Source organism: Chiroxiphia lanceolata, chromosome 6, assembly GCF_009829145.1.
Source record: "Chiroxiphia lanceolata isolate bChiLan1 chromosome 6, bChiLan1.pri, whole genome shotgun sequence".
In the NCBI taxonomy this organism is placed as follows: domain Eukaryota; kingdom Metazoa; phylum Chordata; class Aves; order Passeriformes; family Pipridae; genus Chiroxiphia; species Chiroxiphia lanceolata.
This window is the reverse complement of record NC_045642.1, coordinates 39,148,038-39,165,179: the sequence shown is the minus strand read 5'-3', so window position 1 is coordinate 39,165,179 and position 17,142 is coordinate 39,148,038. Positions and strand designations below refer to the sequence as shown.

Below are 17,142 nucleotides of genomic sequence, written 5' to 3'. Positions count from 1 at the left end.
CCAATGAGTCTCATATTAAATGGATAAGTAAGTCAGAATACTAGTCACAGTTGTGAGTCATCACATTTGTTGAATTAATGACTCTATGAAAATCCAACATGGTGTCTATTTGAGCAGATGTACATGCTTCAGATTGACTCATCACTGTAATCTTTGACTAAATAACCCAGGTCAGCTACTGGGCCAACTTCTCTTCATGTATTCCTCAACAGAAACTGCACTGCATGGGATCATTTCAATATGCAAGCAGGTTTGTCTGATCTCAGTATTAGCAACCCAAAAAAAAAAGGTGGGACTGTATAGTCATATAACAAAATCATAAAGTAACATCCTTGAAATTATTTGTTGTACTCATCAGCTGGACAGAGAGGTGTTCAATCTAAGTAATTCAAATAAGATGAATGCAAACTTAGGTTAGTATTATACAGTTTGAAAGTTCTCAATCTTAAATTTGACTGCATAAAGAGTATCTTAATGATCCAGGTCCAGGTTTCAAGCAGGCCGATGCAGGATATTTAAATCTATTGTAAAATGCCATACATCGCTCCAATAATGACAATGTGCATATGTAACAAAAAAGAGCAAATCTACTCATTATTCATTCATTCATTCATTCAAAATCCTTCACCAGTCATCATTCATTCCAAATATTGGTTAGCAATGAGAAATTCAGCATATTTTAGTGTCAGAAAATTACAGTAGGATCAATACTCTATATACTGTGCACTACAACTGTGAGAAAGAAAATGCAGTACCAAGCCTCTCAGAATTTAAGTTGGTTTCAGAGACACTATTAGGAAATGAATAGTGGTTTCACAACATCATTTTATAATTTTGTAACCAGGTTAGAGGCCAATCACACATGGTCATTGCCACAAAGTAGATAAGGTCAGAGTTCCTCCCCACTAGTATAAGGTTATCAGCTTAAATACCTTTAATAGTATTTTCTGAGAGGGGAAAAAATAGGATATGATTAAAGTAAACTTTAAAGGAACATATCTCTTAATTCCTGGAGTTGCACAGAAATTAAACATGCAATATCCATTAAAAGCAGTGAGAACTGTATGTCTATATCCTATTAAACTGTGAAAAAAAAATGAAGGACATGGAATGTCTTTCCATAGAATAACTCCAGTGATATAACAAACATCTCCATGCTCCCCAAGGGCATTGTTGAGGGATGGGCCCTGCTGTACTCGATGTTCTTTAACCTCAACAAGAGCCAAAGCAGACTCCAGTCATGACTTACTGCCCTCTGTGATAGCAACAGACCCAACCATTATGCCTCCATTTGCAACTGTGGAATGCCTGGGTTAATTCTTTTAAGAAACTACCTAAACATGTGACCATACAAAAAATTCACTGACCACAGGGATTGATTCTTTACCTTTCTCTGGGACTCGTGAAAGCATCAAGTGATGAACACATCCAGCAGTGGCAGAATAAGGAACATCCTATCCTTGTGATTACAGAACTGCTTTAAAAGCATGTTACATACAACTGCACTAGAATGAAAGAAAGATTAAATGCTTGTGAAAAATCATCTGCGTATCTCTTCCGTGGTTTTCTTTTTGACTGAAGTATGTTATTTATAAGTGAGTATGTTATTAAACACTGAACATAGCACTTTACAGCCAGTAAAAGACAATAGACCAAATGTTACTGTTATCCACAGCTGGAGTGGATTGATAAAACCAGCACAGTGTCTTTGCTCACATAGTTTAAAGTCTAAATAAAGATATATGATCAAAAGAGCAAATTGACTTAGCAAAGTGACAGAGAAAGGGCAAAAGGTGAAAAAAGCTATATCGGTAAAATGCATAATTGAAAAAATATTTTGCTGGGTGCCCTTTTATGAAAGTGTACTCTGGTTTGTTTGCATTAGGGAAATGAAGGATTTTCCAAACAGTGTTTGGAAAGAAAAGGGATGATACTATTCCCCAAAAATCTACTCAGTGCACTAAAATGAGTCAATGCTCACATATATGTTATACTTCTCCTTTTTTATATGCTCCAGTCAACTGGGAAAAAGGTAGAGATTATTAATATCATGTCATTTGACAGAACAACTCGCAAGCTATCATTTACACATTTACACATTTATCTTTTCAACCATATGTTTTTTACAAAGATTAGTGTTGAGAACCTAGCATGCCATTCAAGGTCCAAGGATGTTCTTTATGAAGAAATCCAATGAATTTTTTCTCAGTCTTCAGTCAAACCTTGAGAGAACAAAGCAGCAACTCTGGAGAAAAAATAAACAAAAAAGCAAGAGAGCAAGTGGCAAAACACACTCTACAAAAGTACTCTCCCAGTTGCATGATAGTACAGGTAGAACTGAGTAAAACTTTTGCTTTTTCACTGTTCCAATTATATGATTTTGATAAACATTAGTTATTCCAATATAATTTAAAGTGTGAATTTAAAGTGACAATGCTCTAGTACATTATTGCATAAGCTCTACTTGTTCCAGAATAACAATAGTCACACATGGAATTATTTGGTAATGGATATAGTTGAATAGATATTTTGGAATATCTGAATAGATATTTTGGAACATCTTTTTGTAAAGAAGTTCTTGGTGGTTTAAAGACAGGAAGAAATAGGATAAAGAAAGAAATCCCCAATACTGGAGGGAGCCAGTGAGAAGAAAGACAAAATTTTCAAATTGTGGGGAGCTTTAGAGGAGCAGCTGGGGTGGGGGCTGCCCCATCCTGGGCCAACACTGTCCCTAGGAAATTGTTCTATCGTTGTAAAGCATAGAGACCAAGCATTTTATAAGATTTTATGTTCCCAATACAACTATTTTTAAAGTTCTGTGAACGAGAACTGCAGTTTCCCTGGCTAGGGAACTACATTTAGTATGGGTGTTAGAGTGTAAGTCAACTTTTAAAAAGAAAACAGCTTCATTTTTGCTGCTTTGTGGCAAAATCCACATCAACAACCCCACTGAATGTCATCAATAATCCCATTCTAGCATCTTGAATCAAAACTACACTTTCAGTGATGTGTTAAAAAGTCCCAAATTATTGCAAAATTTAAACACAGTGTTAAAATACAATAAATATTCCCATGGAAGGAAAGTAAGAGTTTTCTGATGTCTCAGAATTCATTTACATTGATTTCTCAATACCCACTTAGTAGATATTAGCTGGTGTCATAAAAACTTGTTCTAGGTCCTGCTGACATTATTGGGAGCAGAATCAGAGCCTGGACTTGTGGATTTTAAAGAACAAAGGTGAAAACTAAATGAACTGCTCCTCTGTGTCCTAAGAACATGAAAACACAGTGCGACCCTATTACTCAGTGAGGGTCTGTTCACTGGAAAATCACTGAGGGAATAATGAGGGGGGAAGAACAAGAGGAGGAGGAAAAGGTGAGAAGAGAAAGAGGGCAAGAGAGAGCAAAAGAGGAAAAGGGAATTTGCTTTTGATGTCACAGTTCTATCAACTCATGCATTTTTCATGGATACCAACTAGTGCTAAAATAATGCTGTGCTGACAATACGAGCATGAAAAAAAGCAGCCAAGTTCCCAAACATCATGATACTGGCTTAAAAACAATGAGATTTACAAAAATTTGAAACTCAAAGCTTTTCTTTCTCCTCTAATTTTTAAGCCTTTTAGCTTTGTGTATTCCAGCATTTTTCTCAAACTTAAGATTTAGGAATGTAATTATTTTTAATGAGACCTGAGGTTCCAATTTAATCACATCTGCTGAAGAGCTAGAGCTTAACCCAAAGCTAAGTGTTGCAAAATCTCACTGTAATCATAAGAGCTGGCAACACTAAATGACATAACCATGGCATACTGTACTGTTTTGATGCAAACTGGACTAAAAATTACCAGATGTTAGATACAAGTGCATTAATTCAAGTAGTGTTTTGCCCTTTGCTAGAAAGAAATTAAAAACTGAAAGTGAAGCCAGCTGGTAAATGAAAACAAACTGGTAGAACTCAGGAGTTAACCTGTTTTGTAGTTCAGGCTTTGTAAACTTAACTAGAGGAAGCGAACATTAACATTTCTCAGTGCTTTTGATTAAAACCTGATCACTTTTTAAACAAAGTAATTAATGGATTGTATGTAAACTTTTTTTAGGTTTTAGTCATACATACTACAGCAATGCCTATCGCCACCTTTACTTGTAGAAGAAAAGAAACCATGTATAGGTGGAGGAAACAACACGGGATCTTTATCTGCAGGAATGGCATTTTAAGTTGTTAAATTATTTAAATATCAATCTTCAGATATTATTCACCTCAATAGTTCTATAGACTTTCTACAGTTATTCTGTAGATTTTTCATATAAGCACTGGATTTTGTGATGATGAACTAGAATAGATGTGGACTCTCTGTGGTTATTATGTCTTCAAGCTGGCTAGCACTCTTAAGAACACAATTAAATTAATACTCCAGTTTTAATTACCAGTGGAACTGTAAATGCATTAGTGTTTAAAAAAATGAAAGAGGTGAAAAATGAATACACTAGTAAAACCATTTAGTGACATTTTCGGTGAACTGGAAAAAAATGAAGCAATGCTAAAGGGCCCACATACAACCCTTGCGCTCATCTTAATTACGTACAATCTCACTTTCTGCAAAATACCCCCGTACGCGCTGACAGCACTGTGGTTCGGGGGCTGTAACCGCGAGAGGCATGTCCCCGGCACTGCCCTGTCAAACGCCGACACTCCCTGCAGGAGACGCGCCGGGACCACTGCTCGCAGGGCAGGTACCGAGGGCAGGGAGGGATCGCCCCGGGGCCGACAGGCGGGCGGTCTCCCCGGGGCTGGTGGTCTCACAGCTGCTCGGCGGCTCCTCGGCGCTGGCTGGGAACGCCGGTGGCAGCGCCGCAGGCTCAGCCGCCCCGCCGAGCCGTGACCGCCGAGCCGTGACCGCCGAGCCGGGATCGCCGAGCCGGGATCGCTGTACTTGTGCCGCCCGCAGCCCGGCCCGGCCTGGCAGCGCCGCGCGCAAAGAGCCGCCTTCCCCCCCGCGGGCAGCCGGGCTGGGCCCACCCCCCGCACCGGAGGTCTCCGGCTGATAATTCAAAAATGGAGGATGCGCCCTCTCAGCCATTAATTAATAATGTAGCTCACTGTCTTCCTGTGTGACACACGCTGGAAGGCACCGAGCGGCCAATAAAGATGTAGGGGAGAGCAGGGGAAGGCTCCTCCCCGCAGCTCTTCCTGATTGAGGGCTTGAAGAAGTAGATCAAAAACTTCCCGGGACCCGAAGGGGGGGCTGAGGAAAGGGGAGAAACGCGACGAAGGGGACCGCGTTCCGCACCGGCCGAGCAGCGAGCGCAGTCTGCGGCCGCACCAGGTGGGCAGGAGGCGAGGGAGCCGCGCAGCCCCCGCTGGACAGGCCGGAGGCCGGGCTGCCCCCGCGCCGCGGCCGCGCTGTCCTGCGGCGGCGGAGCTCGGCGGCCGCTGGGCCGGGCCGGGCCGGGGCGAGGCGAGGCGCGGGGCGGGAAGGGCGAGGACCCCCGTCAGGCAGCGACCCGGCAGGAAAGGAAGAAGGGAGATAAGTGGTCGGCGCTGCCCCTCCTGGGTGTTTGCTTTGCGAGGAGGAGGAGGCGGAGGCGGCGGGGGAGTGGAAGTTGGTGTCCGGCCCGGCGTGTGTGGGTCAGAGGCGGGGGGAAGGAGGTGACCCGGGGGCAGGGGAGCCGCGGCAGACAAAGCGCGGCCGGGGTATCCCCGAGCCGAGCACGTTGCGCGGCTGGGGCGGGGGTTGCCGCCTCCGCCCGCCGCTCGGCGTCATGGCCCCATTGTGAGGCGGGCGGAGGCGGAGGAAGGTGCCGCCGTTGGTCCGCGCGCAGTCCCAGGCAGGCAACGGCGTGTCGGGCACACAAAAGGCTCCGCCGCCGCCGCTCCGGTTCCCTCCTGACCCGGCTCCCCCGGGAGGAGGGACACGCCGGGCCCCCTCCCTCCTCCCCGGGCCGGTGGGCGCCGTTGCCTCGCTTACTCTCCCGCTCTGTGTTTTGTTTTTTCTTTTCTTTATTTCCCCCCCGATCCACGGAAGCTGATCCTGGGGCAGGAAGAGAGCCGGGAGCGGGGCGATGCCGCTGCTGCACCGAAAGCCCTTCGTGAGGGTGAAGCCCCCCGCGGACCTCCGGCCGGACGAGCGCGTTTTCTACTGCAGGGTCACTAACGAGATCTTCAGGAACTACGAGTAAGCGACAGCCCCGTGTCGGTGTCCGCGTCGCTGCGTCCGTCCTGCGCACCCCCCGCGCTGTGGCGGCGGGCAGGGAGCAATTCGAGCCCCCATCGACTCTGACACCTGGGCAGGCGGGGAGAGAGGGAAGGGGATTCCCCGGAACGCCGCGGGGAGCCCTGCCGGGGGGTGTGAGGGGGACCGCGGCTGGCGCCGAGCCTGTGCCCTCCCGAGGCGGGTGGGGGAGAGAGGGCGGATCTCTCGCCCGGGGTAGGGGGAATCCCTGTCCCCTCTCGGCGGGGGTACCGCGCAGCCCCCTTCGCCCACGGGGAAGGAAGGCAACCGGCTCCTTCCCTCCCCTCCTGCCGCTCCTTCCTCGGTGTCGCCCTAGCCCCCGCCGGGGAAGTGAAAGTTGCGCCTGTGGGAGGCGGCGGGCGGTACCGAGCGTCTGCCGGGCCTGGGCTCTCCCTCCCGTCCGCCCCCGCCAGCAGCCGCGTGTCGGCGGCGGACGGCTCTAGGCCGCCCCGCGGAAGGGGCCGCGCCGGGCCCGCGTCCAGGCGGCGCAACGGGGCCGCCCGCCCACCTGGCATGTGCCGGTCGCCCTATTGTTGTGGTGACGGCCGGGCGGGGGGCGCCGGCTGCCCGGCCCGCTGGGCTTCCCGGCCGCCTCCCGCTGCGCTTAACCCCTTGCTGTCGGCCCCGCCGCGCAGCTTAGGGCCGCGCTCGCCCCGCCTCCGCGGGTAGCCGCCGGCTGACGCGGTTGGAAATGGCCGGCGGGCCCGGCCGGCGGGGAGCGCGGCCCGGGCGCGGGGTCGCTGCACCTGTCCGGGGGTCCCGCAGCCGGAGCCCTCCGCCCTGGTCGGGCGGACGAGTGGCACCGCCGGGAGTTAAACCCGGCCTAAAGCGGGCACACCTGTCCCTTTAGGAGCTCTCTTTCTTCTTTTTTTTTTTTTTTTTTTTTTTATCGCTCTTCTCGTCCCTTCTTTTTCTTTTTTTTCGCCCCTCCTTTTTTTTTTTTTTCCTCCGTGTGAAAAAAGCCCAGTGGAAATGGTGAAATTCCCGTTAACGGTTGAAGGCGGATGGCACGGGTAGTCCCGAACTTGCTGCCGCTCACTTCACCGCTTGTAAGAACAATGGACCGAAAGTATTTAGAGAGACGTTTTTCAAAGCCGATAAATTACATGTTTTCACCTCCGGTATCATGCAGCACTATCCCCACCTATAAAAAGGCCCCCGCATCCAAACTGTTTTTTTTAAAGATGTGCAGACTAACGAGATTAAATCTGAAATGCTTTTCATTTGCAGCTTATGAAATTAAAGCACACCTAAATCTTTTTCATGTTTAGACTTGTTTTTCTTACTCAAATACACTCTGCTTAATAAAATTTTAACAAAGCTGAATTAGGTAACTTTGAAGGGTGATGCCTTACTGTTTCCTGGCCTGTATACTCTAAGGGAGAAGAGTGATGTTGAATATGCTGTTGGGAGTTTTGTAAGGAGTATTGTCATTATAGGGCATATAAGAACCTAAGAAGGAAGAGCTGACAGGCTCCTGTTTCTATAGGAATTAAGTTCCCTCCCCCAGCTTCTGATATTTTGAAAGCTGTTTTTCTGGTTACAATTACTATTATCACATAATTAGGTGACTCTCCTGTGTTGTTTGACACTGTGCTGAAATATGTTTCACGTATATGTAGTTGTCCTAAAATTTCAACATTAAAAGTATCCTTTTAAAATGTTTTTCTGTTCTTAAAGGGTTTGGTATTTTAAGTACTCTGACAGGCTTATTTATACTGCAGAGGTGTTGTCACTAAGAAGTATGAAAGACCAAATTCGTTATTTAACCAAAGTTCATGAGTTAAGGGGTAAATTTAGACATGGTCACACAGGCGATCTCTAGAAATATCAGTAGGTGGTTAGCTCAGAGGTCAAGCCTTTGAATATAGTATTTGGGAAAACTGCAGAAAACTGCTATGCTTGTGTTTTGTGTATGTGGAGTGGGGTGGTGGGGGTTTTTTTTGGTGGTGTGTTTCTTGATTTTTTTTCTTTTTAATTCTTTTATGGCTTTTTTGTTAGGTTGGGTAAAATTGGTGCTTTGGATTGAAAAGTGTGGTATTTTTTACTTAGCAAAGTGTTTCAGTGCAGATGGGCAGAAAGTTTAGGTTCATGTTAGTTGTTTTAAAGATGCTAATCCTCATCTCTACTGGTTGCAGATAGCTCATAGCTAATGTCTTCTGAAAATTACATTTCCTATTTCTTCACCTAAGCAAGGGCAATTAGATTAATAAGGATAGGGAGAATTCACTTCTTAAAAATTGTATTAGCTGTTTCATGAAAGAAAACCATTGTCTAAATTGGGCTTCTCTGAATCTACTTTTTGAGAGGAAAATTTAAAAATTACAGTCTGACTAGATCAGGTGGGTGGTATAGATACATGTGGTAACCTGAATTCACCCCTTTGATCAACTGTATGAATGCTTTTAATTAGTACAAACAGTTAAGACTCAAATTGTTTTCTTGTTTGTTTTTTTGTTGGGTTGTTTGGGGGTTTTCAACAGAATACAAACTTACTGTTGAAAAGCTGCTTTCATGCCCGTGTCAGCTTCAGTAGAGATGAATAGAAATCATACATTAGTATTACTCTTCTCTATATAAGAAATGATTATGCTAACGTAAGAAGAATTTGGCAAGACTAGTATTTTGTAAAGTGACTTTCCCGTTAAGAATGTATTTCCTTTTTAATCTGAAAGACAATTGCGTATTTTTGTAACCCTTTCTAAGCAGGAGGGCAGTGAAGGGGCAGTGTTCAGTTGTATTCATCATGATGTACAAGTTTCGAGCTGGCTTCCCGCCAAGTCCCCCGAAACTCGACAACAAGGACCCGCCTCCCAGAGAGGGAAAAAGGGGAAAAAAAAAAACCAAGCAGCCAAAGCTATAGCAAAATATATATATATATATATATATGTATATACTTTACATATGAGACAGATACACAAAAGGAGAATACCACACACCGGGGGGGGAAGGGGGGGGGGGGGGGGGGAAAGGGAGAAGGACAAAAAGGGCAAGGACCGAACAAGTCAAACGGCCAGCCGAAGGCAAACTAGCAAAATCTCACCACTTCCCTTCGAACAGGCAGGATGACCAGACACGGTCCTCGGCTCTCCCCTCACACGGGCAGATAACGGCAGTCACTGTAGGCCTCGGCTCCAGATAAACCCGACCGAAACAGGGACCCACCGTTCTCGAACCTCGCCGGAGAGGAAGAGAGCGAGATCCCTCCCGCTGGCTTTATTTATACCTCAAGTTACGTAAAGGAATAGCATGGAATACTTCCGTGATCACTTTTCTAGTTCCTTCCTGGCTACAAGTTGGTCTCCAGGAAGGCCTAGAGTGAAACCACCACATTCTCCACCCCTTATTCCATACTATTTCTTTACGTAACACCTATGTTTCATGTTCGCCTACATCCCGCGCATATATAGCATAGTTGTCTCGTCGTTGGAAAATCAATGCCGATGTCAGTTCAGTCCAGATCTTTGGTCTCCTCAGTCACAATTACAGGTTCGATTTATGGCTGTTTCATCACTGGGCTGTTTCATCGCCGGATACCAGCATCAGCTTAGTTCAGGTCTCTCTCTCATCTGGTGACTGGTTTCCTGTAAAAACACAACTTAGGACCTACAATTAGTTTTTCCCCAAGGCTAAATTTCCTTGAGGCACACACTGGATGACTCCATCCTTCCTCATTAACCACCACGTATGTCCTGGCCCTTGAGCAAAGACAATCCCACGAATGGGTTTGTCTTGGCCTGAGGCAGGGGTAACCCAAACAGCTTTCCCTAGCATTCCCCTCAAATGGATCGCTGGAACTTTATCTCCATCAACAATGTGAAGGGATTCTGCCTGTGCAGGGCCAGCTCGATTGACAGAACCCCTGGTGTTAACTAGCCAGGTAGCCTTGGCTAAGTTTTTGTCCCAGTTTTTATAAGTTCCTTCTCCTAATGACTTTAGAGTGGTCTTCAATAGTCCATTATATCTCTCAACCTTCCCAGCAGCTGGTGCATGATAAGGAATGTGGTACACCCATTCGATACCATGTTCCCTCGCCCAAGTGGTGACTAATTGATTTTTGAAATGAGTCCCGTTGTCTGACTCAATACGTTCTGGGGTCCCGTGTCTCCACAGGACCTGCTTTTCAAGGCCCAGAATGGTATTCCGGGCCGTTGCGTGGGGCACCGAAAAAGTCTCTAACCATCCCGTTGTTGCTTCCACCATGGTAAGTACATAGCACTTACCTTGGCGAGTCTGTGGCAGTTTGATATAATCAACTTGCCATGCCTCTCCATACTTATACTTATCCCATCGTCCACCATACCATAGGGGCTTCAGTCTTTTTGCCTGCTTAATAGCGGCACAGGTCTCACAATCATGGATAACTTCAGAAATGATATCCATGGTTAAATCCACCCCTCGGTCTCGTGCCCATCTGTGGGTGGCATCTCGGCCCTGATGACCGGAAGCATCATGGGCCCATCGAGCCAGAAACAGCTCTCCCTTCTGCTGCCAGTCTAGGTCTACTTGTGACACCCCTATCTGTGCAGCTCGGTCAGCTTCTCTGTTGTTATTATGTTCTTCATTAGCTCGCTTCTTGGACACATGGGCATCTACATGGTGGACTCTCACATTCAGACTCTTCGCTCTGGCAGCGATGTCCTGCCACAAGTCAGCAGCCCAGATGGGTTTTCCTCCACGCCTCCAGTTCATCTTTTTCCATCGGTCTAACCATCCCCACAGAGCATTGGCTATCATCCACGAGTCTGTGTAGAGGTAGAGTCTCGGCCATCCTTCTCGTTCGGCGATGTCCAGGGCCAATTGGACGGCTTTGAGCTCTGCAAATTGACTCGACTCGCCTTGACCCTCGGCAGCTTCTGCCACTCGTCGGGTGGGACTCCAAACGGCTGCTTTCCACTTCCGGTTCCTTCCTACAATACGGCAAGAACCATCAGTGAAAAGGGCATAACACCTTTCTTCATCTGGCAGCTGATTAAATGGCGGAGCTTCTTCAGCTCGGCTCACTGGCTCTTCTTCTTCTTCTGCCAGACTGAAGTTCCCACCTTCAGGCCAATTTGTGATAACCTCCAGAATTCCAGGGCGATTTGAGCTTCCCAATCGTACACGCTGCGTAATCAAGGCTATCCACTTGCTCCACGTAGCATCGGTGGCATGATGCGTAGGGGGCACCTTCCCTTTGAACATCCAGCTCAAGACTGGTAATCGAGGTGCCAGGAAGAGCTGTGCTTCAGTACCAATTACTTCTGAAGCTGCTCGTATACCTTCATATGCCGCTAAGATTTCTTTTTCCACAGGGGTGTAATTGGCCTCAGAACCTCTGTAGCTTCGGCTCCAGAAACCCAGTGGTCGCCCTCGCGTCTCGCCAGGCACCTTTTGCCAGAGGCTCCAGGAGGGACCTTTATCTCCAGCTGCAGAATAGAGTACGTTCTTTACATCTGGTCCCGTTCTAACTGGTCCAAGAGCCACGGCATGTGCAATTTCTTGCTTGATCTGCCTGAAAGCTTGTTGTTGCTCAGGACCCCACTGGAAATTGTTCTTTTTACGGGTCACAAAGTAAAGAGGGCTCACAATCTGACTGTATTCTGGGATATGCATCCTCCAGAAACCTATTGCTCCCAGAAAAGCTTGGGTTTCTTTCTTGTTTGTGGGGGGAGCCATTGCTACAATCTTGTTGATTATGTCTGTTGGTATCTGACGTCGTCCATCTTGCCATTTCACCCCTAGGAATTGGATCTCTCGGGCAGGTCCCTTGACTTTGCTCTTCTTTATAGCGAAACCGGCCTTGAGGAGAATCTGGATGATCGTCTGTCCTTTTTTGAAAACTTCTTCTGCTGTATCCCCCCATACAATGATGTCATCGATGTACTGGATGTGTTCGGGAGCCTTACCCTTCTCTAGCGTGACCTGGATCAGTCCATGACAGATGGTTGGACTGTGTTTCCACCCCTGGGGCAGTCGATTCCAGGTGTATTGAACGCCCCTCCAGGTGAAAGCAAACTGTGGCCTGCACTCTGCCGCTAAAGGAATGGAGAAAAACGCGTTGGCTATGTCGATGGTGGCGTACCACTTTGCTGTCTTGGACTCCAACTCGTATTGGAGCTCCAACATATCTGGCACGGCAGCACTCAACGGTGGCGTAACTTCATTTAAGCCACGATAGTCCACAGTCAGTCTCCACTCTCCATCGGATTTACGCACAGGCCAGATGGGGCTGTTGAAGGGTGAATGGGTTCTGCTGACCACCCCTTGGCTCTCCAACTTTCGGATCATTTTGTGGATAGGGATCACAGCATCTCGGTTTGTCCGATACTGTCGTCTGTGTACAGTTGTTGTGGCTATTGGCACTTCTTGATCTTTAACTCGCAGTAATCCTACAATGGAAGGGTCTTCTGAGAGGCCAGGAAGGGCAGACAACTGCTTGGACTCCTCTTCAATCACCGAGGCTATACCAAAAGCCCACCGGTACCCTTTCGGGTCCTTGAAGTATCCTCTTCTAAGGTAGTCCATACCAAGGATGCAAGGGGCTTCTGGCCCCGTCACAATGGGACGCTTTTCCCATTGGTCTCCCGTCAAGCTCATGTCTGCCTCTACTACTGACAATTCTTGAGACCCTCCGGTCACTCCAGAAATAGTAACAGTCTCGGTACTCTTACACTCTGAAGGCATTACAGTACACTGGGCTCCAGTATCTATCAAGGCCTGGTATCTCTGAGGATCCGATGTGCCAGGCCATCGAACCCACACAGCCCAGTAAACTCGGTTATCTTCTTGGTCCCTCTCCTTCTCCTGGCAGAAGGCAGGGCCCCTCTACTGGTCTTGATCAGAGCATTCGTCGTCAGAGCTTGACTTTGACTTCTTAGACTTTTTGCCGTTGTCGAAGTGGACCTCCATCTTCTCGTGTTTCGGTGATCGCAGTTTCTCTTTTAAGAAATCTCCGTCTACTACATAGACAACTTTCTTGTCAGTCTTCTTTCGCTTCAACTCCCTCACTCTAGCTTCAAGCTTAGAAGTGGGTTCACCATCCCACTTCTTCATGTTTTCTCCTTTACTACGAAGGTATGCCCATAGTTGGTTACGTGACCAACGCTTAGAGTTCTCTTTCCTTCGACGTGTGAATGACAGGGACCGTGAGCGAGATCGAGACCAGGATCGAGGTCTAGGCCGAGGTCGTCTTTGTCGGTTCCACCGTGATCTTCCCATTGGCCTTTCTTGGTAATCTCTATACCTTCTGTCCTCTCTGTCTCTAAGGTCGTCCTCATATCTGGAACATTCATAATCTCTCTCCATTCTTTCCCTATCGTAGGTGCGTCGGTAGAGGGGATTGAAGGAGTCTTCCATATTTTCCTCTATGGTTCTTATCCAAGCACACATAGCGTCCACGCTTGGTTCCTCCATCTTTGGATTATATACGGATATCAAGCAGGAAATATATGGTTTGGGGGCACCTTGAATTACCTTTTTCCACATTGGTTGCGTGCATGGAACATTCTCAGGAACTTGGATGTCATAATAATCTGGATCAGAATAGATGATCTCCAGCATGGCCAATTCCCGTAGGTATTGGATGCCTTCTTCTGCAGTCCTCCACCTTCTTGAAGAACTCTTCAGGGACTCCTTAAATGGGTATTTCACTCTCACCGCGTGGAGGATTCGGAGCCAAAGGCTGGACGCCATTTTCTCCCTCCCCATTTCTTGCTCTATCACAGGGTCTCGAGCAATGGATCCCAATTGTCGTGCTTCATCACCTTCAATTACATGACTATCAGCTCCTTTGTCCCAGCATCGCACCAGCCAGGTGAGGACTTCTTCACCAGGCAAGCGCATATAATCTCTCCGTAAATCTCGAAGCTCTCTTGTGGTCAGTGATTGTGTAATTTCGCTTTCTCGCATTATTTCTTGTCCATCTCTCCCACGTAGAATCTTTTCCACCTCTCTCTTTACTCTTCCACTCCTACGTGGGACTGCTCCCACTTCCTCCCTATATCTCTCATGTGGAGGTGGAGACTGGGCGTACTGTGGGGATAAGCTTCTATATTGTTCACGCCGCGGAGATGGATTTCTACGCCGTTCATACTGTGGGGATGGACTCCTACGCCGTTCACGCCGCGGAGATGGACTTCTATGTCGTTCATACCGTGGGGATGGACTCCTATGCCGCTCGCGCCGCGGAGATGGACTTCTGCGTCGTTCACGCCGTGGAGATGGACTTCTATGCCATTCACGCCATGGGGATGGACTCCTGTGTCGTTCGCGATACCCCGCGGGTGGAGGTAGTGAGTAATCTTCCGCGTGCTGAGATAAGGGCCTTCTCCTCCAATCATTCATACCTCCAAGAGAAGGTTGGGTCTGGAGGGGTAGGGATAATTCCCCCTCCAATTGAGGGGGATGCTTTGGCTCCTTCTTTGCGTCTTTTGTAATACTGAATGTGTAGTCAGGATATAAATCATCAAGCGACAATATACCACCGACCGTTTGTACTGTTGCTTTCTTTTCTCTTGATGCTATTCTGTATTCCTTTGGGCGTGCCCCTAGTTCTTTTGGACGTGCTCCTTCCCGTGTAGCCATTTCTTCCTCTCTGGTAACTGCTTCTTCTCTTCTAATCGCTCCTTCCTCAGTCACAACCACTTCTTCCTCTCTCGCAGTCGCGCCTTCATCACTTGCTGTTGCTCCTTCTCCAATTGCTGCCGCTCCTTCGTTCACTACATCCTCTGTTCCTTCTTCTTCTTCTTCTTCTTCTCTTTCTTCTGTGCATTCTGGTTGCGGAGATGGGTCCGTAAGTTCCTTGATCTCCCTTACCCACGTCTTCTTCTTCTTCACAGGGGCAATGATGACCTTCCGGTTCTTAGCTTGAGTCCCGGTCCTAGTGGACTTAGTAGAGATGGTATTGACTTCAAGTTGTGCTTGGACTCCAACTTCTGTGGACCTAATAGGGACATCACTGGTTTCAAGTGGCGTGGTTTGGGTCTCTGTGTCAACCTTAACCCTCTGAAGGTGGTCTATGGCAGCTCGATAAGCATTAGCCAGGCCCCAGCACAAAGCGGAGAATTGCATATTCGGATCTTTGTAGGAAAAACACCCTTCTGCCAAACAGTGGGCCATTTCACCAGAATCAAACATTTGTTCTGGTGTAAACTCCCAATTAATGGGGGGTGACACATGTCCTACTAATCTACCGAAATCTTCCCAAGCTCCATGCCACCCGGAGACTGGCCTGTCTGCAGCCCTTTCCAAAGTTCCAGCGAGTCCCTTTGAGGTGTGATCTTTCCTACAAGAGGGAAAGCAACGGAACCCCATTCTTCCAAGTTTAAGGAGCACTTCCAGTACCTTTATCAATGACAGTACTGTTGCAATAAGATTTATATAGTAATTAGAGCCAATTTTAACCATGGGGATCTCCTTTACCAAACCTTCGATGTCAAAATTAAAGGATGGAAGCAATTCGTTCCATCCATCCTCAAGGTCTGGACGTCTCCCTATGGAGTAGCCTAACACAGGTGTAAAGATGGCTAGAATTATAAGACAAATTAATGAAATAGCCATTGTTTTTTGTTATTATTTCTTCCTGATCCCAAAACAAACTTTTGTTTATATAAACAAAGTTTCCTTGGCTGCTTTCCCAGACTCTGGCAGTGTTCCCAGACCTGTTCCCAAAACAATAGATTGGTTTGCAAAACAACACCGAACTTGGCTGTCTTCCCGGAAAATGTTTATCAAAACAAGCCAAACTTAACCAAAACAACCATCCTCTGCTACCAAAAATGTTGTACAAGTTTCGAGCTGGCTTCCCGCCAAGTCCCCCGAAACTCGACAACAAGGACCCGCCTCCCAGAGAGGGAAAAAGGGGAAAAAAAAAAACCAAGCAGCCAAAGCTATAGCAAAATATATATATATATATATATGTATATACTTTACATATGAGACAGATACACAAAAGGAGAATACCACACACCGGGGGGGGAAGGGGGGGGGGGGGGGGGGAAAGGGAGAAGGACAAAAAGGGCAAGGACCGAACAAGTCAAACGGCCAGCCGAAGGCAAACTAGCAAAATCTCACCACTTCCCTTCGAACAGGCAGGATGACCAGACACGGTCCTCGGCTCTCCCCTCACACGGGCAGATAACGGCAGTCACTGTAGGCCTCGGCTCCAGATAAACCCGACCGAAACAGGGACCCACCGTTCTCGAACCTCGCCGGAGAGGAAGAGAGCGAGATCCCTCCCGCTGGCTTTATTTATACCTCAAGTTACGTAAAGGAATAGCATGGAATACTTCCGTGATCACTTTTCTAGTTCCTTCCTGGCTACAAGTTGGTCTCCAGGAAGGCCTAGAGTGAAACCACCACAATGAGTAACGGGAACTGAGGCAACTGATGTTGTATTCCTGGTCAGAGGGACAGACCAGCAATGAGTGTCTGGAGCCATAATAGGAAAAGCAAGTACGGCGCTGCATGAGATATATGGGATGCATGAGAAACACATTAAACCAGTGGGATGTTACCACCAGCCTTTGACACGTTGTCTGTGAAAGTTAATAGCTGATATAGATGTGTGGATATAGATGCGTAGGAAGTCTTGCTTGTAAGACAGTTTGAAAAAGAAAATGATGAGTAGTATAGATACAGTGGTAGGAATGTTCCTCATTCTAGAACACGGGAGGGAGAGGAAGAGCAGTTTTGCATCTTCAAAACTTACTGAAACTTCTTTACAGATTGGCCTGTGGAGTTCTTGGTTACAGTCAAAAGAGATCTGTTTAAAAGGCTAAAGTCATTAGTTAAATTAGGTGGATTTTTTGTTTTCTTGAGGAGAAACTCATAACTTTAAATATATTCCTTAATGCATAATTAACCTGTAAATATTAAGGAATAAATGTATTTATCATAGTTTTTTGCTTGTTTTGTGCGTTGTTTGTAATAT

The 17,142-nt window shown here is 46.9% G+C and overlaps 1 protein-coding gene across 4 annotated transcripts in view; it reads left to right on the top strand.

Annotated features, from left to right (window-relative positions):
- The first annotated feature begins 5,016 nt into the window (after positions 1-5,016).
- The window catches only part of BAZ1A (bromodomain adjacent to zinc finger domain 1A), a 74,312-nt gene continuing 62,186 nt past the window's right edge, over positions 5,017-17,142 (top strand). For 3 of the 4 annotated variants that reach the window (XM_032690454.1, XM_032690453.1, XM_032690451.1), the window contains exon 1: positions 5,807-6,173. In XM_032690454.1, the coding sequence (XP_032546345.1) occupies positions 6,061-6,173 (113 nt within the window). In that variant the 5' untranslated portion in view covers positions 5,807-6,060. Of the gene's footprint in view, positions 5,325-5,806; positions 6,174-17,142 lie in introns of those variants that run through there. The other variant, XM_032690450.1, reaches the window with a different exon arrangement.